At 46.1% G+C, this 26167-nt stretch overlaps 1 protein-coding gene and 1 long non-coding RNA gene across 3 annotated transcripts in view; both read left to right on the top strand.

The window, feature by feature from the left end:
- Positions 1 to 685: 685 nt before the first annotated feature.
- LOC125618471 lies at positions 686 to 1002 on the top strand. Its single transcript, XR_007349763.1, has 2 exons — positions 686 to 733; positions 821 to 1002. It is a non-coding gene; the product is annotated as an uncharacterized LOC125618471 (long non-coding RNA).
- A 2288-nt stretch (positions 1003 to 3290) lies between these two features.
- Positions 3291 to 26167, top strand: part of Ephx1 (epoxide hydrolase 1) — a 35654-nt gene continuing 12777 nt past the window's right edge. The window contains exons 1-3 of one of the 2 annotated variants that reach the window (XM_015483593.2): positions 3291 to 3435; positions 20729 to 20916; positions 23074 to 23254. In XM_015483593.2, coding sequence (XP_015339079.1) covers positions 20734 to 20916; positions 23074 to 23254 — 364 coding nt within the window. In that variant the 5' untranslated portion in view covers positions 3291 to 3435; positions 20729 to 20733. Of the gene's footprint in view, positions 3436 to 16541; positions 16764 to 20728; positions 20917 to 23073; positions 23255 to 26167 lie in introns of those variants that run through there. The other variant, XM_015483592.2, reaches the window with a different exon arrangement.

The raw sequence follows: 26167 nt of genomic DNA, 5'->3' as shown, positions 1-26167 counted from the left end.
CTAAATTGCCCAGGCTAGCCTCAATCTTGAGATCCTTCTGCCTCAGCCTCCTGAGTATCTGGGATTCTAAGGGTATGCCTCTGCACCCAGACCAATAATATTCTTTTTTTTTTTTAGATATTTATTTTTTAGTTGTAGTTGGACACAATACCTTTATTTGTTTATTTTTATGTGGTGCTGAAGATCAAACCCAGGGCCTCACACGTGCTAGGCAAACGCTCTACCACTGAGCCACAACCCCAGCCCCCAATAATATTCTTTTTTTTTTTTTTTTAAGGGAGAGTGAGAGAGGGAGGGAGAGAGAGAGAGAGAGAGAGAGAGAATTTTTAATATTTATTTTTTTAGTTTTGGGCAGACACAACATCTTTGTTTGTATGTGGTGCTGAGGATGGAACCCGGGCCGCACGCATGCCAGGCGAGCGTGCTACCGCTTGAGCCACATCCCCAGCCTCCCAATAATATTCTTTATAGAAACATTTTTTATGGTCCAGGATTCAGTGTAGAAGAGTATCACTATTAGTTTTCACGATGCTTCAGTCTCTTTCCTTTTTCTTCTTTTTTGGTACTAAGGATTAAACTCAGGGTTTCACACATGCTCTGCAAGTGCTCTGCCACTGAGTTACATCTTCAGCACTTTTTATTTTGTTTTGAAACATTGTCTCGCTAAGTTGCCCAGACTGGCCTTGACCTCGTGATCCTCTTGCTTCAGCCTCAGAAGTAGCTGATATTACAGGTGTGTACCACTGCACCTGGCCTTAAGTCAAGAAGTTTTTCAACTTTCCCTTATCTTTCCTGACACTAACTTTTCTTTTATTGGCAGTGCTGGGGATGGAACCCAGGGCCTCACGTGTGCTAAGCAGACACTCTACTTCTGAGTTACATCCCCAACCCGTGACATTGACATTTTGAAGAGTGCAGGCCAGCTATTTGGTAGAATGTTTCTTAATTTCTTCATGATTAGATTTTTATTGTACATTTTTTGCATAAACAAATTATAATTTCCTTTTTGGTGAATCAGGGGTGAATCTACAATCTTTGTCCAAAATTGTCCCCCACAAGATATATTTTGGCTCATAGTTTTAGAGGTTTCAGTTTGTGATCAGTTTGTCCCACTGCTTTGGACCTGAGGTGGCACATAATGGTGGGCCTGTATATAGAACAAAACTGCACACCTTATGGTCAGAGACTTTGAAGGAGAGGAAGAAGGCACTGAGGCCCACATCCATTTAAGTGCATGCACCAAAGATCTGAAGACCTCACTAGTTTCTACCACTTCCCAACAGCCTCACGCTGGGGAGCAATCCTTTAATGGGCTTTTAGGGTATGCTCAGGATCCAAACTATAGCACCTGGAAACTCTCTAGAAGTTTATACGGAGGAACAGTCTTTGTTCGGATTGTTTAAAAATGTAACTTATTCTAGAGCTCATGCTATACCTACTCTTGGTCCATAAACCTTTCAATGGCTTTTCACCAAAAATGGGGAAGTCTATCTGGCTTGGTGGCACATGCCTGTTATTCCAGCAGCTCAGGAGGCTGAGACAGGAGGATCATGAGTTCAAAGCCAGCCTCAGCAAAAGCAAGGTGCTAAGCAACTCAGTGAGACCCTGTCTCTAAGTAAAATATTATTTATCAATGGCCAATATGTGAGTTGAACTTGGAGATATCTTGAACTATTTTAAATTTTATAGCCTATGCCAAATGGATGGTTAACCAAGGAGGGGGATATGAAGATACTGAAGTGAGAAGTGAGGTTGCCATGTGATGACAGTTTTGTTTTTAAATAAAATAACAGCTTTCTTGAAATGTAATTTACATACCATAAAATTCAGTCTCTTAGCCGGGCACAGTGGCACACACCTGTAATCCCAGCAGCACAGGAGACTGAGGCAGGAGGATTACAAGTTCAAAGCCAGCCTCAGCAAAAGCAAGACACTAAGCAACTCAATGAGACCCTGTTTCTAAATAAAACACAAAAAATAGGTCTGGGGATGTGGATCAGTGGTCAAGTGTCCCTGAGTTCAATCCCCAGTGCCAAAAAAAAAAAAAAAAAAAATCACTCTCTTTATCTATTTATGCAGTGCTAGAGATCTTTGTAGGCCAAGTATTCCACCAATGAGCTACATTCCCAGCCCCAAATTCACCTTCTTAGAATGTACAATTCTGTGTGTTTTAGTATATTCACAGTTGTGGTGATGCATCCATCGCCTGCATCTACTTTTAGAATATTTTCATCATCACTTCAGTTTTACGAGTAACAAATTTGAGTTCTTCGGTGAAATGGCCAGAGGCAGAGCTGTCCAAATTGAACAATTTGGAGGGCTGGAAGGAAATTCTCCCAGACTGCAAGATTTGAAGGAATACAGAGATGCCAGAGACTGCAGGTGCAAGAGAAGGCGTATGTGGGAGGGTGTGGAACTAAAGCACAGGAGATTCCATGTTTGGATGGAGGAGGGTATCCTGCCCTGAGGCACCATATGAGCAAAGATTGTGGGTAGGATTGAGTTGAATGTATTTGATGGCCCCAAACTGCCTATATTAATTTAAAATGGAGAGTTCTTGAGCTAGGATGAGCAGGAAGGTTGGGGACCAAGGGTGGGTGGCTGGTGGTGGTGGTAAGCTTTATTCTGAAGTTATTTGTGCTGAAGATCAAAGCTTAAAATTGATCACAGGCCCTGTACAAGGCATCCTAGGGGACTGGTTTGTCTGATGAGATCTTGAGAATCTCTGGTTGAAACAACTGTACTTCTGAGTACGTGAGGGTGTTGGCAGGGTATTCAGGAGATAAGGAGAGATATTGAGAGAGGTGAATGGGCAAGTTTTCTAACAGTGTCCATCTGGAGATTAAACCAAAGCCAAAGGAGTCCCATGTCTGGGCCCCGACCTCCTTCTGTCTGGAAGCTGATTCACTCCCAGTTGCTCTCCCAGCTCGCAGTGTCATTAGTCCTCACCATCAAGCCCTCAGAGTGGGTCAGACTAGTGCTTCTCAGATTGTGTTGAAAGTCAGACTTGCTTTTATATTCATCACAGACCAGTACGTTTGTAAAATACAAATAACAATGAATTGCTAGAAAGATGAAAGTGCTTACCTAGCATGTAAATAAATAAAATAACGGTCCATCGACAACTTAAATTTTAAATAAATAAATAAGCGTTTGTCTCCAGTTCTGTATCGGGTCCCCGGACAGCCCCTTTGAGAAGAGAGTTTTTCCCAAGCGCAGATGGATGGTCGGGGAGGTGAGACTTCCTGGCGTCGCTCAGGTAACCCGGCGGGGCGGGACAGAACCAGGGCAGGCCTGGCTAGGGAACGCCCCCCTGTGTCAGAGGCCGGGTCTGGGCGGAGACAGTACCCCGGAGGCCAGCTGACCGGCCCAGGACGAGCTGGGGAGTCGGAGGGACCGCACGCTTGCCGCCTCCGGAGCCCGCAATCCGAGACCGTAAGCTCCCAGGACAGCCAGGGCCTGCGTTCCTAGGACGCAGACGCGGATGCCGGTCCGCGCGCGCGGGAACCGCAACGGGGGCGGAGGGCTGAGGGCTGGGAATCGCGGTCCGCTTGCGCCTTCGCGCCAAGAGTGCAGTAGGACTTGCAGGTCACTTCATACTTCTGGGGCCAGTCACCCCCGGCTATCTCCCAGAATCGAAGGGCTTTGCTTGGCGCCCCTCGCACACAGCCATCCGGAGTCTGGCCCGCAAGTGCACGCATCCCGGGGGAAGAGGCCTCAGCCGGTTTGGGACTTTGGGTTAGGAATTCCAGGGCCGGGACGGAGGGTGGGCATCCCAGGGCTGCTGACAGAGGAATGCACACGGGTCCCCTTGCTTCCAGGGGTGCGTTTCGCTTCCACAGTGAAATGAACTTGTCACTCAAGTCCTAATACTGATCACATTGAAAGATTGCCGGAGTACGGCTGCAGCAGAATAATCAGGGGGAGATGTCTAATTGTCATCGCTGTCCAGCACCCGCCCCTCTCCACTTCCCTCGGGAGAGCAGCACAGCCCGCGGCGCAAGCAAGAAGAGACCGGCCGGAGGTTAAGAGTTCTAGTGTCCTAGAAGCCCGGGGCTGTGAGCCATCTGAGGAAAGCGCGGCAGAGACCCGAGTTGGGTCTGCCTCCCTCTCTGGCAGGTTCAGGTTTATTCCAAGCCATCCTGCTTAAACTGCTGGCTCGCCCCGCCTCTTCCCCACTCCCACCTCCATTGTTTACACTTGAGGCTCCACAAGGCCTAGATCCGCCCCTGAACATCCCCGCCCCCGATAGTACTGAAGGATTTGGGGGCTCAGCAGGCAGGGTGTGGGTGTAAGAGAAGGGGTACCCATGCTTCTGGCACATAACCTCAGGGCAGTGCCTCTATTGCAATTTATGACCTGTACTGTGGGAAATTGTTGAGCCGGACATTTGAAGATTTATGTTTTGTTTTTTTTTTTTTTCCTGTGCTGCTCTGCAGCCTCCTCGGATTTCTGCAAAAACGAAAAAAAACAGTTTCAGGAAGCCACACCACCCCAGAGAGTAACATTGTTTTCTGGTGTGATGGTTGCTTTTTTCAGAGAGGAGGAGCCTTTACTGGCCCCCCTTGGGCTGATTTAGTTGGAAAGAGGGGGAAAACAAACAAACAAACAACACAAAACAAAACTGTGTGTGTTCAACAAAATTTTTCTTTCCCAAATTTCAATTTTGAGGAAGGTCATGTGATGATTTCATGTTTTCTTGGGAATTGTGGACAATGCTTAGAAACTGGAGCACAGCAGGGAATGTGCCCTCATTGAGTCTGTAGTGTTTTTTGTTTGTTTTGGTGGGGGCAGTAAATAAAATTGTAAGATATAAATTCTACTAGAAGATGAAATGTGCTATGGAAAAAAAAAATAAAGCATTAAAGATAAAGGGAATGTTAGGTGAAAAGAGGGCCTTATGTTCCATTATACCTGGGGAGCTAGGGATCTGGGCTGGCTGCAGAAAGCCAAGAGAAGAGTAAGACCCATGAGGCACGAGTGTGCCTGGCATGCATGATTTTATGTCCGGGTTTGTAGCGTATGGGCCAAGCTGGTCTGAATCACCCACGGGATAAACTAGCCCAGCCTGTAAGTGAGGACTCCAAGCTACTACTGCACCCCTCTTTCCAGAAAAAGAAGACCTTCCACAGAAAATAACTGCTCCACAAGGGAGTGAAACCCAACACCATCCACAACAAACTACTCCCATGCTCCCTGGGTGATCCCACTGCCTCTCAGCTATGCCTTAAGCAGGCTGGCTGCAGGCTTACAGATGTGGGGATGTCCGTGGTGAGCCCTGAGTGAGGGTTCTGTGGGCAGAGGGACCTTTAGAGAAAGGGCATCCTGACAATGGGAGGAAGTGGAGTGCCTCTCCTGAGCCTCGGGTGGTGCTAGGTTCCAGCCTAACATCCACATTCACTCAAGTGGGACCCACAGGGAGCTCCTCTGGCACCATGTGAGTGTTTCTTCACCCATCCATTGAAGAGCAAACATGCCCAGGCATGGTCACTGCTCACCTCTCACCTTGATTCTTTTTTTTCTGGTATCTTGGCCCAGGTTCAGATAAGTGAACAATAGAGGCTGTCCTCAGACTGTTTCTCAGTTCTCCTGCAGAGAGACTCAAAAGCATGAGCACAGCTGAGTGTAAAAATAAGAGTGGGCAGTATGTGCTGGCCACCACTGCTGAGGACAGAGCACAGAGCACAGCCACTTGGGACTGGAGTGAGCACTGCTGTGGAGGGCATGCGATTTGAGGGGCCTCTAGAATCTTGTGCTCAAAGCCCAGCTCTGCTAAGGTCACAGATCCTACCAATCAGTTCATTCCTTTGAGAAGTAACAGAGTGATGGTGATGTTGAAAGAGAAGGGCCTAGGAAGAAGACTCAGCTCAAGTCTCAGCTCAACAATTAAAATGGGTCCTCTCCCTGGACCTCCTTGGTAAAATGAGGGAGTCAGCCCTGACAATTGGCAAGTTTCCTTGCAGCTGTATTATGGGATGATTCTGTGGTTAAGAAGCCCAAAAGGATAGGAAATATGTAGGGGGGGAGTGGTCAGTTTGGTTAAGGGCTTTGTGGTCCAACAACCTATGCAGGTTCCACTAAGGACGGCTGCAAATAAAGACCTTGGCTCCGAGTTGGGGTGAGGGACAACAAGCCTAAGACAGAGGTCAAGGGCTCTGGGTAGAGAGAGACAGGAGGGTCACTGCCCAGCCCAGCTGGCTATCCAAGGTCACTGGTGGGTGGTTGTGCAGTCAAGCCTAAGGGCTTTGGCAGAGACTCCTGTGGGCTGCGTGGTAGAGGGGAGGCAGCAACAGGAAGTAGTTCCCCAGCAGTTCCCCCTAAAGGGAACCAAAGCTTTGCCTAGAATTCAGCCATACCCTCTCCTGAGGGGGTGTTGGTGGGTGCCCCAGGAAAAGCTGTATAGTCCTATCCTTGGTTATATAACTAAAAGCAGGATTGTGAAATCAGGCTCACTGCTTCCTCTGCCATCATGGTTTATTTACTTTCTTGGGGGAGGGTCATCCTTTCTCCCTACAGAGAGCAGTGTTCACTTTCTCACAGTCTGGCCCTAACCATTCCTTCAGCCAGATCGCGGAGGCCCACTGACCCCCTGCCTGTGTCTCTCCTTTTGTTGAATGGCAGGGTAGCCCTGTTTAGTGCATAATCCAGCCATTGCAAAGCCACAAACGTTAGGTTGTCCCATGACTAATTGAGGGGGCTCACATTAAGGAAAAAAAATATTAATATTCCTCTATGAGGGGTTAAAAGACTTTCTAGAAAATGCTCTAGTTAACCTACAACTGGGACCATGAATCTTATTCAGGTCAGAAGCAGGCGTTTTTGCTGCATTTAGCAGTTGGGAAGGTTGATGAACAGACAGAATATGAATGTCTTTTTGGATAATTTACTAGCTGGGATAACTGAAACAAACAACCTAAACTCTCTGAGCTTCATTTTTAATTCTCTTTAAAATAGAAAAAGCTATCTCTTACTTCTGGGCAATTGTATTACACGAAACAATGAGGTAAGGGTCTTCCTACCCCGGTGTCACAGTCCAGGGCTTCTCTGGTCTTCCTCACAGAGGTGGTGTCTGTCCAGACACATATTGAAGCCCTGGAAGGGTCGAGTGTTTCTGCGATGTGCTTGGATATCTGGCTTAGCTGGGCCTTGGGCTCCGCCCCATGACCTGTGAAGGCTGTGAGAAGCCATGACCAGGAGCAGAAGGTTCCAGTGCCTTCATAGAGCATCAGAGAGCCATGCAGTACACTTCAGAGAGGCTGGGAGTAGACAGCCTCCAGCCCTCCACCCAGCTGAGGAGGTTAGTCCTCCGCAGCTCAGGCTGAGCTTGGCTTTCCCTGTGGAGGAGCAGCCTGGGCTGTACTGGGGCTGATTTTGCAGTCACACGTTACTACCTGCTTCTATTAGGGCTGAAGAGACTTAGAGCTTTTGGGCCCAGTGCATATACTTTCCCATTTTTCCAGATAGCATTGAGTTTCCTATTTCCAGAGTTAGCATTGAGGGGAAAGCAGACTTGCCCCCTTCCCTTTATGTGCCCCACAGAACAGGACTTCCAGACTGTCTCTGGAAGGTGTTCTCAGGGACACAGTGGAACATCTTCATTTCAGAGTTGCCTCAAGAGTTTTTTATTGCGATGCTGGAGATTGAACGAACCCAGGGCCACGTAGATGCTTGGCAAATGCTGTACCACTGAGGCACATCACCAGCCTACCCTCAAACTAACCCCCACCAGGATAAAACAACCCAGAGGGCATTCCTGGGGACTCTAACCCTAGTCCTGAGGGCTGCTGGCCATGAAGCACAGCCAGCACTCTCAATACTGTTCCAGACAAGAAAGCCTGCTCAGGTTACTCCATGAGGCCGGGTTACGAGAGCTATCCCGTTACATGCTATTGAGGAAGTTTTCAGACCAGCAAGCACATTGCGGAGGAAAAACCAACTGAGGGCAGAGAGGTGCAGAGTGTGGCTAATGGTGGGAAGGAAATCAAGTAGGTGTATTAGATGGCCCACTCCTATTATCCACAGAAATAGGAGTCTCTGCTCAGAGAGTGCCAAGGATTGAAAGTCCACAGAAAGGAATGCTTTTCCCTGATGGGTCATGAACTTGCTCCACTTGGTTCCCCACCCCACCCCCTGGTAACTTAAAACCAGTGGAAAACAGAGTAACTCCTATTTTAATTGGCAGTATGAGATGGGACAGGGCTTCAAATGAAACTCCAGAGCATTCACACATGAACCTTATAAGTTGGAGTCTCGTACCCTTCTTGCATTATAGGACTTAAAACCTGCATGGAGGTATCCAGGGGAAGAAAATAAAAATGGGGTTTAGGTGTAGCTCAGAGGTAGTGTGCCTAGCATGCATGAGGTCCTGGGTTCTAGCCAAAAAAATAAAAATTTTTTTAAATGGAGTAGTTTGAGGAGCTGGGGTAGTAGCTCAGTGGTAGAGCGCTTGTCTAGTACGTGTGAGGCACTGGATTTGATCCTCAGCACCACATAAAAATAAATAAATAAAATACAGGTACTGTGTCCATCTAGAACTAAAAATTTGTGTATAAAAAATTGAGTAGTTTTGGTTCAGGCCTTTAAAACAGAGTTGGGAGGCCATTATTAATCAGATCTCAGACACATCTGCAACTAAGCCTTTGAACTGAGCCACAGATATGACCATGTCTGAGTGCCAATTGATCTTTGAAACATTGTTAAACCTTGCTGACCTTCTATACAACAGACACACCCCACCCAGGCACCCACAGATCCAGCCCACACCACTTTGTACATAACAGTTTAACTTCTGACAGCGCCAATCCTAATTCCTGACTATCAAATCCTCTAATTTCCAGGCTCCTGTGGTTTAAAGCTATAAATACAGCCACTATTTTATAAAACCCCAAAGCATATTTTCAAGACCTCTTGAATCTATTTTCCTGGATCACAATCCTAATTAGCCCCCAATAAATGGAATCTGTTTCCCCACCAGGTTGACTTTATCTTAGGTTGTATAAATGAGTTTGAGTGGCCTTTAAACACTGTGAAAGTATCTGTCCCCTCTGTAGATTCTGCAGGGCCAGCCAGCCCACCCACGTGGTCCTCCCCTTCCTCCAGCCAGACCCTTCACTCCAGGTGATGGAGACTGAGGCCTGGAGAAGCAGAGTCACTGTCTTGGGGTACCATGGCTGGCAAATGGCAGGGCTGGGATTCAGAGCAGGCTGTGAAGACCTGGTCACCAGCCATGCTGGCTCCTGATGCCCCACCCATCTTCAACACTGTGCGGTCCCAAATTGCGTGCCTTCTATCTGTCCCTCCTGACATGTAGAAGTCAGGGGCACGGGGAGACCCTCCAGAGGAGATGGCAATGTTCCCTTCCCTGAGTCCTCCCTCCCCTAGGAGGTTGTCCCCCACAATGTTTTTACTCTCTTTCACTCCTGTTTGGTTTTGCCTACAAACTTATTTGCACTTTCTCTCCTTTGCTGGCTCCAAGCTGTTCTCCAGGCTTGGCTCCCAGTCCTGCATGGAGATAAACAAGGCCTTTGGCTAGTGCAGAACAATTTCCATGGCCCAGCCACCAAGGTTCAGGGGCAGTGGCTGAGAGGGGAGAGGCTGTTCCCTGGCTGGGTTCTACAGAGTTCCAGGAAGGTCCCCACAGGGTTTGCCTCACCCCTCCTGGGCCAGCTTGTAGCTGGAGCCAGCAGGGCTGTTCTATCAGGAAGTCCCCAGGAGCCCGAGGCTTGGGCAGCTGCTAACAGGGAGTCAGCTGTGGAAACAGTCCTGTTCTGGGTTGCCTTGGCAGGCCAGCCTGGAATGGAGGAGAAGCCATCTGTTTCCCTATTTTCACTGGGGGTTCCTCTCCTTCCCCCAGGGAGAAGAGGACAGGCTGGGGGGGCAGGGAGGGTTGGGAGGAGACAGGCTTGGGGCCTGGGTGAGGAAGCTTTGTAGACCCTCCGAGCCCCACCTTTCTGGCATGGCATCTGAGGGGCATGAGGCACCACGGATTTTCCTGGACTCCTTCTGCCTCCACAGTTTCCCACCCCAAAGTAGCAGACATCTCCCAGGAGGAGCACAAGGTTCTGACACTACTGTGAGTCTGAGTCACCATCAGAAAATGTCACACCGCTCTACAGAGAGAGGAATCCTCACATGTAGATAGAGCCAGAGCCTGGCCCTGCTCAGCGGTGGCAGGGCTGTGTGCACCCTCTTGGCCTTTGTTCTGGAAAAACAATTGGGCAGTCAGCCCTGTAAGGTGCTTAGCCAAGACCACATATGTGCTGAGTCATGGTCAGCTAGTACTTTATTAAGATTTTAGGAGCATTTTTCCAACTCGTGCCTGGGCTTGAGGGAGGGAAGTCTCCCTCAGAGGGCAGCTGAGTCTGATCCTCATCTTTTTAAATCAAACCCTGAAATTGGCAGTGGGTCTCCAACACTGGCTGTCTAGTCTTCTTGGGGGAAAACTTGCCACATGCTATCCACTCAAGTTTTTCCTGCATCTTATGATCCTTCTCTATAAAATAGACTGAGAAGCAAGCTGTCTATTACTCTTCAAGAAAAATTCAGCCATCTTTTTGTACAGAAGTTCTTATAATTTTCTACACTGCTATCCAAAGAAATTTTATATTCATTCAATAAATATTTACTGAGCATCCAAAAAATGCCAGGTCCTGGGGATCCAGAGGGGAACCAAAGCAGACATGGTCAGTAGTACCCCAATGGCACTTCAGTGTAGTAGGGGAGGCTATATTAGTTACACAGTCACAAAGACAAGTGTGGCAGTGACAACGGCCAGAAATTACAGGTGCATCATGTTGGAATAGGTCAGGAGAAATTGTCCAGAAGGAGAGATGCTTGGTCTAAAATCCGAAGGATGAGTAGAAATTAAGGAGGTTGAGAGGGAACAACCTTTCAGGAGCCCTGTGGTAGGAGGGAGGGAAAAAAACTGAAGGACCTGGGCTGGGGCTGTAGCTCAGTGGCAGAGCTTGCCTAGTATATGTGAGGCACTGGGTCCGATCCTTAGCACCACATAAAAAAAATAAATAAATAAAGGCACACTGTCCATCTACAACTACAAAAAATAAAAAACCCAGAAACTGAAGGTCCAGTGGTGCAGAGGGGTGTGGCTGGGCCCAGGCCTTGAAGGTCATTTACCAGTATTGCTTCATCTCAAGGGCATTGGGGAGCTCTTCAAGGATTTTAACTGGGGTGTGACAAGGTCAAGTCCAAAATATGACTCTGGCTGCAGAGTAGAGTGTTCGAGGGACAAAGCAAGTTAGGGGACCAGGCAGGGGACTTTACAGTAGTCCAGAGGAGAGGCCACAGGCACCTGGATTGGGGTGTGGTGGCAGAGATGAATTCGAGATGTATTTTGGAAATAGAGCTGTAGGAACTTGCTGGTGATATGTGATATATGGGAGTGGCATGAAGGAGAAAGGTTTCAAGGACCTCTCCTAGTCTTGGGCTTGGCACTTGGAAACAGTCCCAGGTGCTGTGAGAGAGAGAATCCTGAAAGGAAGCACAGTTTAGGGGTCAAACACACAATACAATTTCAGATGCAACGCAGGTTTGGAGACTCTGAGAAAGTCAAGTTAGCAGGTGGGTGTACAGGTGTAAAATTCAAAGGAGGTCTAGGATAGAAACATAAACACTGTCATCTGCAGAGATGAAAGCAGGAGATTATGGCCTCCACATGGATACTAGTTCTCTGGCGGCCACTGTTTCCCAACAGCCCAGATGGCTTAGTTTACCCAGTTACACATTTTTTTCTGGACTTTTGGTCATCAGGTGCCATGGATTTCTGGATTAACCTTTGTCCCACAGGCTTCTTGGGCGGAAGAAAGTCATGCAGCAGCCGTCCTAGTCTTGGTTGCTGGAGCATATTCTGTGAGGCTCTGGTGTTGTGAAGCGTCTGAATCACTGAGGAAATGGACTCACAGGAAAAACCCTGTCACCCTTATGATTTTTCATGTTTTAAAAATGTAAAATTATTTGTGCTTGAGTAGATTGTTTTTCCACTGGGCAGCTCAGGAGGCTGCAGCAGAGGATCACAAGTTCAAAGCCAGCCTCAGCAACTTCATGAGGCCCTAAGCAACTTAGCGAGACCCTGTCTCTAAATAAAATATAAAAAGGGCTGGGGATGTGGCTCAGTGGTTAAGTGCCCCCTGGGTTCAATTTCCTAGTACCAAAAAAAAAAAACAAAACAAAACTAGTTGTCCCAAGGTACAAAAGTTAACACATTTCCTCCTCTGCAGTGCTAGGGAGGAAACCCAGGGCCTGACATGCTAGGCAAATGCTCTACCACTGAGCTGCATCCCCCGACCCCTATTCAGTGCAATTTTGCTCTTACCCTCTCCCTTGTTGCCTGGTTTCCTCTTTGCAGGGGTCACTGTTACCAGTGTCTCAGGTGAACTTCCAGAGATAATCTTCACTGTGGATGTTTGTATTCTTTGCTCCACACAAATGGTACCTGTTAACTCTATACATTTTTCTGCACTTGCTTTTTTTCACTTATCTACCATGGTACTCAATGCCTGTGATTTGTCAGGTACCTTTTTATAGAAAGATACAGTGAAGACTTAAGGTTGAAAAGGACATCACCCCTGCCACACAGTTTCACTGCACAGAGAAACCCTCCCCAAGTAACAGAGCATAAAGACTAGAGGTAGCCTAGGGAAGGGTACAGAGTGTGGATTGTGGCATCTGGCTGGCTAGATTTGAAAGCCTCCCTCACTTATTAGCTATTTGACCTTGAACAAGTGACTCAGCCTTAGTTTTCTCATCTGTAAAATGGGAATGTTTTAAAGATGAAATCAGTTAAACAATACAAAATGCTCAGAGTGGTACCAGAGAAAGCTCTATCACCCTCAGACTCTGCCCACCAAAGCAAAAGGCCTCTGGGTCACAACCCAGAGGAGGATGTAAATACATTCAGCTCAAAGGGTGAGATTTTGCTGGCTACTGAAGGAGTAAGAACAGGACTTTGAGAGGTGAGAAATGAAGGGGATCCTAGCCTTCAGTGGTCTGTTTTGAGGGGACAGAAGGTTGCCCAATGAGGCTTCAGGCTTCAGAGCAGGGCTGCTCCATGTTTCTGGCTGAGAGTTTAAATTACAGCATGCAAGCTGTGAAGGAGGGTTAGGGGATTTATTTGGAGGCTCCTCCTTAGAAAAGAGAGTTGGCAAAATTTGAGGGTTGAGTTGCTAAGCCTTTCACAGTCCTGGCCAGGGGATGAGCAGCAGGTAGCTCTGAAGCTATAGCATTTATTTCACATTTCTGGTGGTATCATAGTGTCTGTGGATCCAGAACCATTGGATCCATCTCCCCAGAGGCTCTGGGATTCTCTACTCTCTGTTACCTGGAGATGGTTTTTCTCTTGCTCCTGCACAGAGGCCATGTCTTTCCACCTCGGGCACAAATATTCATTCAACAATGGTCAGTGGGATCCTTGCATCTGCCTGAAGTGAGCTCGGTGCAGGACAGGTAACCTGGTCTTCTTAAGGCTCATACTCTAATCTAGAGCAGGAGTCTCAAAGCGTGGTCCCTAGACCATAGCTCCAGTGGCCACTAAGAACTTGTTAAAGCCAGAGCTTCTCCAGCTCCACCCTAGGCCTCCTAAATCAGAAACTTTGGGTTTAATAAGTTCCCTAGGTGATTCTGATGCACCCCAAACTTGAACCATCCATCAAGAACACTGGTACTCAGCTGAGAACAACCTCTACCCCCCAACCCCAATTCCAGGGTCAGTTGGCAATGTCTAGGGAGAGGAAACCACTGGTATCTTAGTGAACAGAGGTCAGAATGCTTGCTAACCACTGTACAAGGCATAGGACGCCCATAGGCAAAGAATTACCTAGTCCCAAAGGCCTAAACTGCAGAGGTTGAAAATCCCTGCTCTGGAGTAGTTACACGAGAATGCAAGGATTATGGTGTGACTCTTTTCTCCCTTTATTCCAAATGTGCCACTGCCTGGCCACATGACCTAGAATGCCTCCCTCCCATCCACCTCAGTTTCTGAACTATGAAGTGAGAGGATTAAACTGGATGCTTATGGCATGACCTTAGCTCCTGGTCAGCTCGGTGGAGCTGAGTTGATACAGCCCCTCTCTTCCTTTTAGGTACTGGGTGGCCATCAGAGAAACCGTGAGAGAGAAGGGAGGGCTCCGTCGTCTGCCTAGTGCCAACCCCTCCCCAACCCAGGCCCACGGCTAACCAGAATAGCTGAGTTCCCTGTGAACAGTCTCTCTCTTCATATTGGGCGATGTTTGCTTCCACCGACCCCACCCCCAAACTGCGCTCTGAGTGTGGTCTACTCTGGACACGTTGCCTTCCTAGTCGCTCTGGCCCTGGCCTGTGGACATCTGGGGAGCTCAGTCAGGCAGGGGGGCGTGTGGGGGGAGCTAGGCAGATTAGAGTAAGCGCTTGACTCTGATTGGTCGGGCTCCAGAGCTCCACCCCTTCTCTTGGCTCATTGAGCGGGAAAAGGTGTTGAGGCCTGGGAGACAGGTTGGAGCAGATGGACGCAGCTCCGGCTCATCTGTGCTCTGGGGACGGGGTTCCCAGAGAGCTTATATGAAGGCTCCAGATCCTGCACAGAGTTAAATAAACCGAGGGTGGGAGGAAAGGGGGGAGGGGGGACGAACAACACGTTCAATGACAACCGAGAAAGCATTCTTTGGCCACAAATCTAATCCTCACAGTTGACTTGGGACAAGGCCTTTGCCTACTCTGATTCTTGCCTTAATTGAGTGAAAAGGAAAGTCGAGTTTTATGAGTCGTGGCTCCTTGGCGAATTTGCTTGTACCATGGTTTATCTCATCCTTTGAAATCCCACCAGCAGACAATGCCTGATTTTACTGTGGGCTAATCCGGAACACCTTTCTTTGTGCTCATTCAATACCTGCTATTAAATAAAGGGGCTGTTCCTGGAGGGTTAATTAACACACTGCAGTTATGCCTGTTTTGTAATCCAAGATCTGTGACTCTAAGGCACAGTCCCAGAGCAAAGTACTAATATTCTTGTTATCTTAATTAGAATGCAAGAGATAGAGCTTTTAATTTTTTTTAATCTATTACTTTGCACTCGACCTGAGCTATACAACAATCTCCCCTTATCTGAGGGGAATGCAGTCCTAGCTCCCTACTCCATGAATGCCTCAAACCAGGGACAGTATTCAACCCTGTATATACTGTTTTTTTCCTATATGTACATACTTATGATAAAGTTTATAAATTAGACAGTGAAAGATTAACAGCAATAACTAATAATATAATTTAGCATTTGTAACACAGCAACATAATAAAGTTTCCAGCATCTCTACTCCTGCTTTAGTGCCATTATGAAATGAAATAAGGATTTTTTTGGGTGTGTGTGTGTGTGTGTGTGTGTTACTGAGGATCTGAGGATTGAATTCAAGGGTGCACTACCAGTGAGCTACATTCCCATCCCTCCTTTGACTCTTCTTCCTTTTTAAATTTTTTATTTATTTATTTTAGTTATACATGAAAAAACAGTACAGTCTATTTTGACATATTTCTACAAACATGGAGTATATCTTATTCTAATTAGGCTACCAGTCTTGTGGATGTGCATGATGTTGAGATTCACTGTGGTATACTCTTATATCTACATAGGAAATTTATGTCACATTCATTCCACTGTCTTTCCTATTCCTGTCCCCCCTCACTTCCCTTTATTCTCCTTTGTGTAATCCACTGAACTTCTATTCTCTCCCCTTCCCCTTTGATTCTTATTTAATTTTGAGACAGGGTCTCACTAAGTTTAGGAGGCTGGTGTTGCTTGAACTTGTAATCCTCCTGCCTCAGCCTCTTGAGTCGCTGGGATTGCTGGCCTGTACCCCTATACTTGGTGAAATAACAGTTTCTTGAACACAAGCCCTGCAATACTGTCACAGTCAGTTTGTATGTTTTTTCTGTTTTGGTTTGGTTTTTGGTACTGGGGATTGAACGCAGGGGCACTCAACCACTGAGCTACATCCCCAGCCCTATTTTGTATTTTACTTAGGAACAGGGTCTTACTGAGTTGCTTAGCACCATGCTGTTGCTGAGGCTGGTTTTGAACTCAAGATCCTCCTGCCTCCCAAGTCGATGGGATTACAGGCATGCACAACTATGCCCAGCCATTACAATTTGATAACTAAGAAGTCTAAATGACTGAAGGGTGGGCGGCACATTCGGTGTGAATACATGCCTTGGCGTGATGGAGCAAGACAATGGGAGATTTCATCATGCTACTCAGGATGGCACACAATTTAAAACTTATGAACCACTTTATACTCATTTAATATTTTCAGACTGCAGGTGACTGTGGGTAACCAAAACATATATAAGGGGGAACAACTGTAAAGTCCTGGGCAATTCAGGATGCCCCAAAGATGTCCTTTCTTTGTCCTGGAATCCCCCCCATTTAGGTGGGACTCAATCAGTGATCATTCAACACTCTGTCTCTGGGGTCAACATGGTTCAGTTTGCTGTTTGAAGTCCAGGTGAGATAACCACACTGTGCACACATGAGCTTAGCTGAGTCATCAGGACTGTGCAATTTTAAAAAGGAGTGGTGGGTGGCAACCTGCCCTACCTCTCCCACAGTCTCTAGAGAGGCAGAGCTCCACAGCTCTGCTTCCCAAGGAGGTGATCAAAGGGTGAGAACAGAGCCCAAGCAGACAGGTGAAAGCACTGAGATAACTGCCCAGAAAAGGGAAAGTCGGGCAGTCATATCCCAGAAGGAAGATACCACAGTGCCCTGGGCCTCCTGCTGCTGAAGTCAGGTAAGGAGGGCAGATGGTCAAGTTCACTTGGGAGGTTGATCCTTTATTGTTCATTATGCTTGCAGTTCCCTTATAACATCCTGCAAAATGTGCCTAATTTGCATCCAGTGCCTGTGAAGTTGGTACAAATATTGGTAGAATGTCTCTCTGTATCGTGCTGGGTGCTAGGAGTTGGGACAGTGACCAGGACAGATGTAGTTCCTGCTTTCCAGAACTTTGGTTTATTATGGTGTGATCCGTGTGCCCAGAGAACTATATCCACCTGCTCCTGCTGCTGGGAAAAGCTCTGGTATCTGCTCTCTACCTCCTGCTTGTTCCGGCTGTGCACCACAGCCCCTAAACCCCACCCTGCCTTCAATATCATGGAGGCTAGGCTTCCCCATATTCTCAAAAGGGGAGAACTGCCTGGGATGGACAGAGGGTCTCTCTAAAAATGGAAAAAGTTTATGCAAGTTTTCTTTTCTGAATACCTTAAAATCAGAGACAGCCGAATGTTTTCTCTGATAAGCAGATGCTGATCCATAGTGGGGTGGGGGGATAGGGAAGAAAGAAGGAACTTTGGTTTGTGTAGAGGGGACTGAAGGGAGGGGTGGGGCGGTGGGGATGGGAAGGACGGTATAATGAGACAGACATTATTACCCTATATACCTGTACAATTACACTACTGTAGTGACTCACACCAGGTACAGCCAGAGGAATGAGAAGTTGTGCTCTGTTTATGTACAATATGTCAAAATGCATTCTACTGTAAATAAATAAATAAATATTCTGTGGCAAAAAAAAAAAAAATCAAGGACTCCTCTCAGGCATCCCTTGTCTTGTTTTAGTTGTAGGTGTGCTGGTTCTAGCCACCCACCTGATCAGCTGTCACATACAGGGCACTTACAGATAGGGACTGCTGGTGTTTGAGATTGAAAGATGAAAGCCATGGCCTGTCTTAGCTAGGGATAGAACATGCACCAACATATTCTATTGCAACCCCACATTACATCTCAGGCTGAGATGGTCAATACCTACTACTCTGGCATATCGCAGATTTTTAGGAAAACTTCAGAGTTTTATATTCCAGAGAGGAAGATATGTTGAACATTCAAGTATGGTTTCCAGGAAGAAGATTGGAGTGACTTCTAAAAAGTGCACTGGTGGCTAAGATACGGGGTTTGGGGTTGTCTCTCTTAAAAGCTTTCCCAGTTTTCTAAATGTGGAGTGATAAGGGCTCTGGCCAAGGAGGGGACTGGGCAAAGAGGGGACTCAATCTGAATGGCATTAGTACCTATGTAGTGATGGGTATGAAGGAAGAATCAGATGGCTCCAAGGGACTGATATGAAAGAGCTAAGAGGTAGTAGGGAATAGCCAGTTTTCCAGATTAGTTCCCACTGTGCTAAAGGAAGACAGTGAAGTTGACACCATGGATAGATCTCTAGGGAAGTTCCATTGCTGGATCTCTGTGGACAGGAATGGCTGCCAGTCGCCAAGTTCTTAGCTGAAAGGGGCAACTCTTGGCAGGAGCAAGCCTCTGCAAACCCCTGGCAGGATCCTGAACATGTAACATGTAGTGACTAAAAGGCACATAAATTGTGGTTTCCTAGCAGGGCCCTCCTCCTGCCTTGAGTTTCCAGGATGGAATCAGGGAGGTGCTGGGGCATTGTGGTAGGTGGGGCATCCTGCCTTTCTTCTAATTGGGTCCTGACCACATTATATCCAATAGAACCTCCTCTGCTCTGACAAAGGACCATGTTCATGTTCATGCAGGTTTCTCTGAACATGAATAGGCCATGAACTTCTTCCCCAGGAAGTTGGAAGGTGAGAAGCCAGACCACAGTGCTGGGCTGGTATCTTCCTGGCATTAGTTGGCAGAGAATAAGTTCTTCTTTATTTCTCCTCGAGAAAAAATGCGCAGGATTCAGACCAATGGGGATTAAAACACACTTGAATTTATTTGAAACATAATAGGTAAATCTATAGTGACAGAAAGAAGAATAGTAATTGCATAGGGCTCCGGGGTGGGGGTGGGGGCTGAGGCAATAGAGGAGTGATAGCTTCAGGGTAGGGTTTCTCATTGAGGTGACATAAATGCCCTAAAATTGGCTATGGTAATGGTTGCATAATGGGGGAGCCACAGCCAGAGTTTCATTGGGGGTTCTTCTTGCCGAGGAGGGTGTAAGCCACTGAAAACTAAAGTCTAAAATATAATTAGTGAAGAACAAAAGACTAAGAGTCAGAAATATATTTACAAAAGCAGAGCCCCTAATGCATCCAGTCCACACAAGAGCTGGAACTAGACAAAGGAAAGATGGCTCCGGTGGTTTATTTAAGGGGGTACATCAAAGGCAGGGATAAGGTTTCCAGGGCAGGAATGGCTGCCAGTCACCAAGTTCTCAGCTAGCTTCATGATGTCTTGCAGTCCAGCAGGTTGACTGGCATCTTGGCAGGTCATACCCATCTCAGGTGCTATTTGGGACATGGCAGAGTGAGATAGAAATTCACAATTATCCCTGGGCAATTGACCAGAGAAAATGTCCATTGGTCATTCCCAGACATCAGATGTTTCTGTCCACTAGGCTTCGATTCGTGGTGACCCACAAGCAATCCATGGATGGCTCATGACAGTTGCACATATCTGTGAACACATCTCAAAACTGCTGCATTGCCCACTTTAAGTGGGAAAACTGTATAATACATGAATTATATTTCATAACGCCATTAAACATACACACAGCCAAGATGTGTGGCCATAGTAGCATTTCTAATATGACCCTCTCACCTAAACTTAATCTTCCAGCACTTCAGACTTCCCCTTTAACCTTTGTATACCATGGGAACAGGCCCCTCTCCCAGAGAGACAGACCAAGGGCTGAGCCACACTTAGCCTTGTGCCCCATCCCTTCTCCCAGGCCCACTGTGCCAGAAAGCTCCTTGTCCCGAGGGGGAGTCAGGAGGTAGGAACAGAGCCTTCTCAGAAGGCCTCTTAGAGGACTTGAGGCATTAGAAGTGCAGCCTTCAGGGCCATGCACAAGCCAAGTTCATGTTTTCCCAATGTGGTCAATGATTTTCATTGCTTGCTGGAATTATAGGTGATTTTTTTTCTTTCTCTACTGTTTTCCAATTTTTCTATAATATATACACATGTATATGTGTATATATTATAGAAAATACATATATGGACAAATATATCATGTACATATATGTATATATTTTTCTTTTTTTAGGATTGTCAACCTAAATTGAAAAACAGGGGCTAGAGGGGCTGGGGTTGTGGCTCAATGGTAGAGTGCTTACCTCACAGGTGTGAGGCACTGGGTTCAGTTCTCAGCACCGCATATAAATAAATGAATAAAATAAAGGTCCGTCAACACTAAAAAATATTTTTAAAAAAATCAGGGGCTAGAGGTGCAGCTCCATGGTAGAGCATGTGTTTAGCATGCATGAAACCCTGGGTTCAATTCCCAGCACAAACAAACCAACAAACAAAAAACCACCGGTGTATTCAAAGAAGTTGAGGCAAGGGTAAATTTTAAAGACAAAACCAATGAGAATCATATCTATTATTTTGAAACAATAATCCTCGGCCACAATGATTAATAACAAGACTGGTGTCTATCCGAGGTTGTACAGAGAGCTGCTGGGCAGATGTCCTTGTAGAAGTACCTTTTGTATGCAATTGTGGTGGCCTCTGGACAAGATTGTGGTTTTGGCAGAGTCTTTTGTATACCTACTATCAGGCTATCATGCATAAGAATCCTTTCTTCATAATCTCTTAGTTTTATTTATTTATTTATTCTTGGCATGGTTGACACAAGTAATTTTGATTCTGGCAACTTTCACATTTCTTTCACAGGACATATATACATAAAACCAGGGATTGGGTGGAAAGAGAACTGGGGGCGGTGGGGGCGATGGGAGAAGCCTGCTGAGAATTGCAGTCTCCCAGTCTCTTGCTGATGGCTGCTCCTTCGTCTTGCAGGAGTCATGTGGCTGGAAATTCTCCTTGCCTCAGTGCTGGGCTTCGTCATCTACTGGTTCATCTCCCGGGACAGGGAGGAAATTTTGCCATTTGAAGATGGGTGGTGGGGGCCAGGGGTGAAGACCATAACCAGGGAGGATGAGAGCATCCGCCCTTTCAAGGTGGAAACTTCAGACGAGGAGATCAATGTAAGTAAGGCACCTTTTCCTAGTCAGGCTGGGCAAAGGGGAGGGTGGGGGCGCTGCTGTGGTTTCTCTGTGATGAGTTGGGCTTAGACAAGGGTTGGGGGAGTAGTCCTCCTTGGAAGATTTTTCTTTCTAGCTTCTGTCACAGGGCAGGTGCAGGTTGCTCACAAAAGGCATGCCCAGCTCCCCCCTCTGCCCCTTCCCTCCTGCTCCTTTCCCCTCCCCGAGGCCCCACAGTGCCCAGGCAGGAAGCTGCCAGCTGGACCAGTTATGTGCATCAAAGATCACAGAAAGCAGATGTTTTCCCTTCTTCTGGGTCCCAGGTGGAGACATGAAACACTGTAGCACTCAGAAGGCAGTGCCAGTGTTGGTTAGTATGTGTGTCAGCCATCCACCGTCACCTTCAGTCCCTGCTCACAGTTGTAGAAACTGAAGCTCAGACAGGTAAAGCAATTTGTCCCAGGTGATCAAGCCAACAAGCAGAAGGATTTGAACTTGGGTCTAACTCCAAAATCACTGCCCCGTCCCACGAGAGCTAGAATCAGGAAGGAAGTCATCAGTGGAGTGGAATCACCTGAGGGTGCAGTGAGCTGTGAGCAGGGCCAGGAGGATGGGTCTGCCCATCCCCTGCTCATTCTTTCCTTCATTCTGTGGCACTTGAGCACCTACTGTGTGCAGGTGCTCTGCTGAGTGCTTGAAAGAAACCAGAGACTCTTTCTTCAAATAGCTTACCCCAGTAGGTGAGAAAAGGAACATTCACAGAGATATATTAACTAAAACATTAGTAAGGATGATTGTGCTGATAAAAGGTCATTGAGAATTTCAAGAAGGAAGGAATTTAAAAATGGAAACTGGACTAAACCCAAGAGAAACCAACTGGGGCTTCCTTGATAGAACTTGCTATGGTCTTGCTAGTGAGGGCAGAAGCTGAGCTCTGAAGATAATAATAACTCCTTTTGTGGATTCTATATACTAAAGGAGTCTTGAGGTTTTTAAAATCTGTGTGAGGGTAGCCAAAGCACTTGGGAAGAAGCCCTGGGAACAGTGACACTTGAGATGATCCATGAACTATCATGAACATCCCCCAGCAGGGCTGCTGGCCTTTTAGCCTAATACATGTCTAAAGGACTTGCTTCTATCTCCTTGGCAGTAATTTTTTTTATCTCAGTTGAGTTACAGCATTCAATGCTGCATGTCAAAACTTGGCAAGCCAGAGTCCATGGGTCAAATGTAGTCTGCCACCTCTTTTTGCACTGCCCCCATGCCAGGAATTGTTTATGCAACTTTAAATGGCTGGGAGGAGACAATCAAAAGAATGATATTTAGTGACATGAAAATTATATGGATGGGCTGAGTTTGTGGCTCAATGGTAGAGCCCTTGCCTAGCATGTGTGAGGCACTGGGTTCAATCCTCAGCACCACATAAAAATAAATTAATAAAATATAGGTATTGTGTCCACCTACAATTAAAAATATTTTTTTAAAAATTATATGGATTCAAATTTCAATGCCCATAAATACAGTTTTATTAGAATAGAGCCATACCTTTTAATCCATATATCACCTGTAGCTGTTTTCTCACTACAGAGACAAAATGGAATAGTTGCATCTTGCAAAGTCAAAAACTCTCTGGGCCTAGGGCTGTAGCTCAGTTGGTAGAGAATTTGCCTCATATGCACAAGGTCCTAAGTTCAATCTCCAGCCCCACATAAAAAAAAAATGCTATCTGTTTTGTTTTTTTTTTACCAATAAAAATGTTGCTAATCCCTGATATATAGAAGTAGAAGTGTTGGTAAATTTAAGATGAATATTATTCATATATTTCAAACATAGAAAATACGAGCTTATAAAAAATTAAAAAAAGAAAAAAAAAAAAGAAAATACGAGCTCGGGATATAGCTCAGTGGTAGAGCACTTGCCTAGCATGTGTGAGACCCTGGGTGCTCTCCCTAGCACTGCCAAAAAAGTAAGAAGGAAAAAGAAAAGAAAGAAAGATGAAAAGGGAATCTGCAGCCTTCAGTGACAGACGCACATGCCTAAAAGTAGGGGGAGCTTTTGTTTGCCACTGCTCTGGTGCAGTGAGGTTGCAGGGTTGGTTTTATCCTGTAGAAACAAACCTTCTCTTGTGCTTTGTCCTTGGGGCCCTGCATTTCACTCCAGGACTTACATCAGCGGATTGATAAATTCCGCTTAACTCCACCTTTGGAGGACAGCCGCTTCCACTATGGTTTCAACTCCAACTACCTGAAGAAAATCCTGTCCTACTGGAGGAATGAATTCGACTGGAGGAAGCAGGTGGAGTTCCTCAACAAGTACCCTCACTTCAAGACTAAGATTGAAGGTATGTTTCCAGAACACCAGCTCAAAGGGATGTATGTCACAAGGAGCAGCCATCTTTCATGAGTTGATTCAAAGTCAAATAAAGCTGGGGGGACCTTGAATCCAATTATAAGTCACTGTGATCTTACCAGAGTGCAAAAATATCGCCAGTTCTCAATGAACCGTTGATCTTCAGAGGTAAACAGGAAAAACATATAAATAACATAAAAACCAAAGAAATGCAGAATCCAGCTGGGCATGGTGGTACACATCTGTAATCTCAGCAGCTCAGGAATCTGAGGCAAGAGGATCAAGAGTTCAAAGCCAGCCTCAGCAATTTAGCAAGGCCCTAAGCAACTCAGTGTGACCTTGTCTCTAAATAAAATATTTAAAAAGGGCTGGGGATGTGGCTCAGTGGTTAAGTATCATTGGGAAGAGAGAGAGAGAGAGAGAGAGAGAGAGATTGAGATTCAAAGTCCAGTCTGACTATTTGCAATCCCTGAGAAGGAGGGAGAGGATGACTGGGACCTGGGTATGGCCTTAGTCAGCTCAGCCCCTTCTTAAAGTTTGGTACCCCCTGATATTACAACTGTTCAAAGATGCTCAGATGGTCAGTTCTTTGAAAAATTTTCCTGTCTGTTTGCAACGCTAGACCTCATGTCCCAATTGTGTCACAGATTGTCATACAAATTCTCCAGAAAGAAAAGATCACTTCCAAATTTTTCTTGGGAATGTGACCCCTGGATCATGTGGGATGAGTAATAGTTTCCTGGTGGAAAAGAATTTTTTAACTGAAGAAAGTCTTAAAATCAAATATAGAAACATTTAAGAAATTAGAGACATTTTGTTAACTTAAAACATTTTTTAACTTTTAATTGTGGTAAGATATGCATAACATGAAATTTATCATTGTCACCATTTTTTTGGTGGGGGGGTGGGTACCAGGGATTGAACTCAGGGGCACTCAATCACTAAGCCACATCACCGGCCTCATCTTTGTATTTTATTTAGAGACAGGGTCTCACTGAGTTGCTTAGCGCCTCACCATTGCTGAGGCTGGCTTTGAACTCTCAATCCTCCTGCCTCAGCCTCCTGGCATAACTAAAGTTTTTGAAAAGAACATTGAAGCTAGGCATGATGGCACATGCCTGTAATCCCCCTTAATCACAAGGCTAAGGGCAGGAACATCACAAATTTGAGGCCAGACTGAGCAACATAGTGAGACCTTGTCTCAAATTAAATAAAAAAGGTTGGTGATGTAGTTCAGTGATAGAGCACTCGCCTAGCATATGTAAGGCCTGGGGTTTAATCCCAAGTACCTGCCTCTCCCACCAAAAAAAATTTGAAATTATACAATATTTAAAGGAGGAGCATCATTAAGCAAGTTTAGAAATATAATGAACTATTAATCAAAGTTCTCTGGAAAGTAACTAACTTCACATTTGCTCATAAATATGTGGCACAAAATTCATAAGCATAACTCAAATGCTTACTGAAAAAATAGTTTTATAAACTTGTAAGTTTAATAAATTGAAGAATAATTTTAAAAAATCAAAATAATCTCTGAATATTCTCCTCTATACCCCTCAAAACCGTTGGAAACTCACAATGTAGGTGGCAGAGCGCACCCTGGTGGTGGGAATGCTGCCCCCAGATCCAGAGAACTCAAGCTAGGGCTGGTGTCTGAGCCTCTGAGCCTCAAAGGCTTTGTTATATGATGGGGAAATGATGGTTCCCACTTCACAGAGTGGATGTAAAGATGACAGGATGGGATGGGTGGAAACCCTGGCCCAGAGACGCCTGCTGTTGTCCTCTGATATGAGGAGACTGGGTCTGAGGAAGAACAGGAAAGGGAAGAGCTAAGTAGAATCCTAGTGGATCCTGGACCTGGAACCCTTCCTGGAGCTAAGCCAGCAGCACATAACAAAATTCTAGAATGATTTTTGCCTTCTTTCTGATTTCTATTTTGAGATGGAGTCTCGCTATGTTGCCCACAGTGAGATCAAACAATTCTGCTGCCTCAACCTCCTGAGTAGCTGGGACTATAGGCACATGCCTAGCTTTATTATTATTATTATTTTAATTTTTTCAGTTGCCAATAGATTTTTCACTTTATTTGTTTATTCATATGTGGTGCTGAGGATTGAACCCAGGGCCTCACACTTGCTAGGCAAGTGCTCTATCACTGAGCCACAACCCCAGTCCTGGAATTATTATTATTATTATTACTATTTTTTGGTCAAATTTGGACTCCTCATTGAGTGCTGCTGTGCCCTTTGGAGGATTCTGGTGTCTTCTGTCATGAGCCTAGCAAGAGGGCCAAGGCCAATCATACACAGGTTGTCATATACAATTTCCAAGGATCATCATTTAAAACTTTGGTGCCGAATCTTGGCCTTCTGCCTCCTGGAGTTTGACTTGGATCCCTCAGTTACCCTCAGCTCTTCAATTCCCCTATAGCAGATACTGATGGGAAACTTCCAGATCCCACTCTGCTGGGGCTGGGGACACACAGTCACTGAGGACAGGGTCCCTGTCTTTGTGGCTCATGGGCTCCTCAGGGGCAATTACAGCACATGACGAGGGACTCCAGGAGAGAGGAGGCTTCAGGACCTTTGAGAGCCCACACTTCCTTCAAGTGTGAGGAAGACTTCCCAGAGAGAGGGCTCCCTCCGCCAAGATGAATAGAAGCTTGCCTTGTATGTGGGGAAGGTGGTCCAAGGAGAAGGGAAGAGCAAAGACTTACAGGCAGGAGGCTGTTTCCCTTCTAGGTGTTTTTTTGTGTGTTTGCTCCTGGAGATTGAACCAAGGGACTCTTTACCACTGAGCTACGTTCCCAGTCCTTTTTACTTTTTATTTTGAGACAGCGTCTTGCTAACTTGCTGAGGTCTACGTTGCTGAGTCTGGCCTAGAACTCTTGATCCTCTGCCTCAGC

Source organism: Marmota marmota, unplaced genomic scaffold (assembly GCF_001458135.2).
Source record: "Marmota marmota marmota unplaced genomic scaffold, marMar, whole genome shotgun sequence".
NCBI lineage: Eukaryota > Metazoa > Chordata > Mammalia > Rodentia > Sciuridae > Marmota > Marmota marmota.
The sequence above is the reverse complement of the archived record's forward strand: the minus strand, read 5'-3'. Positions and strand labels throughout refer to the sequence as shown.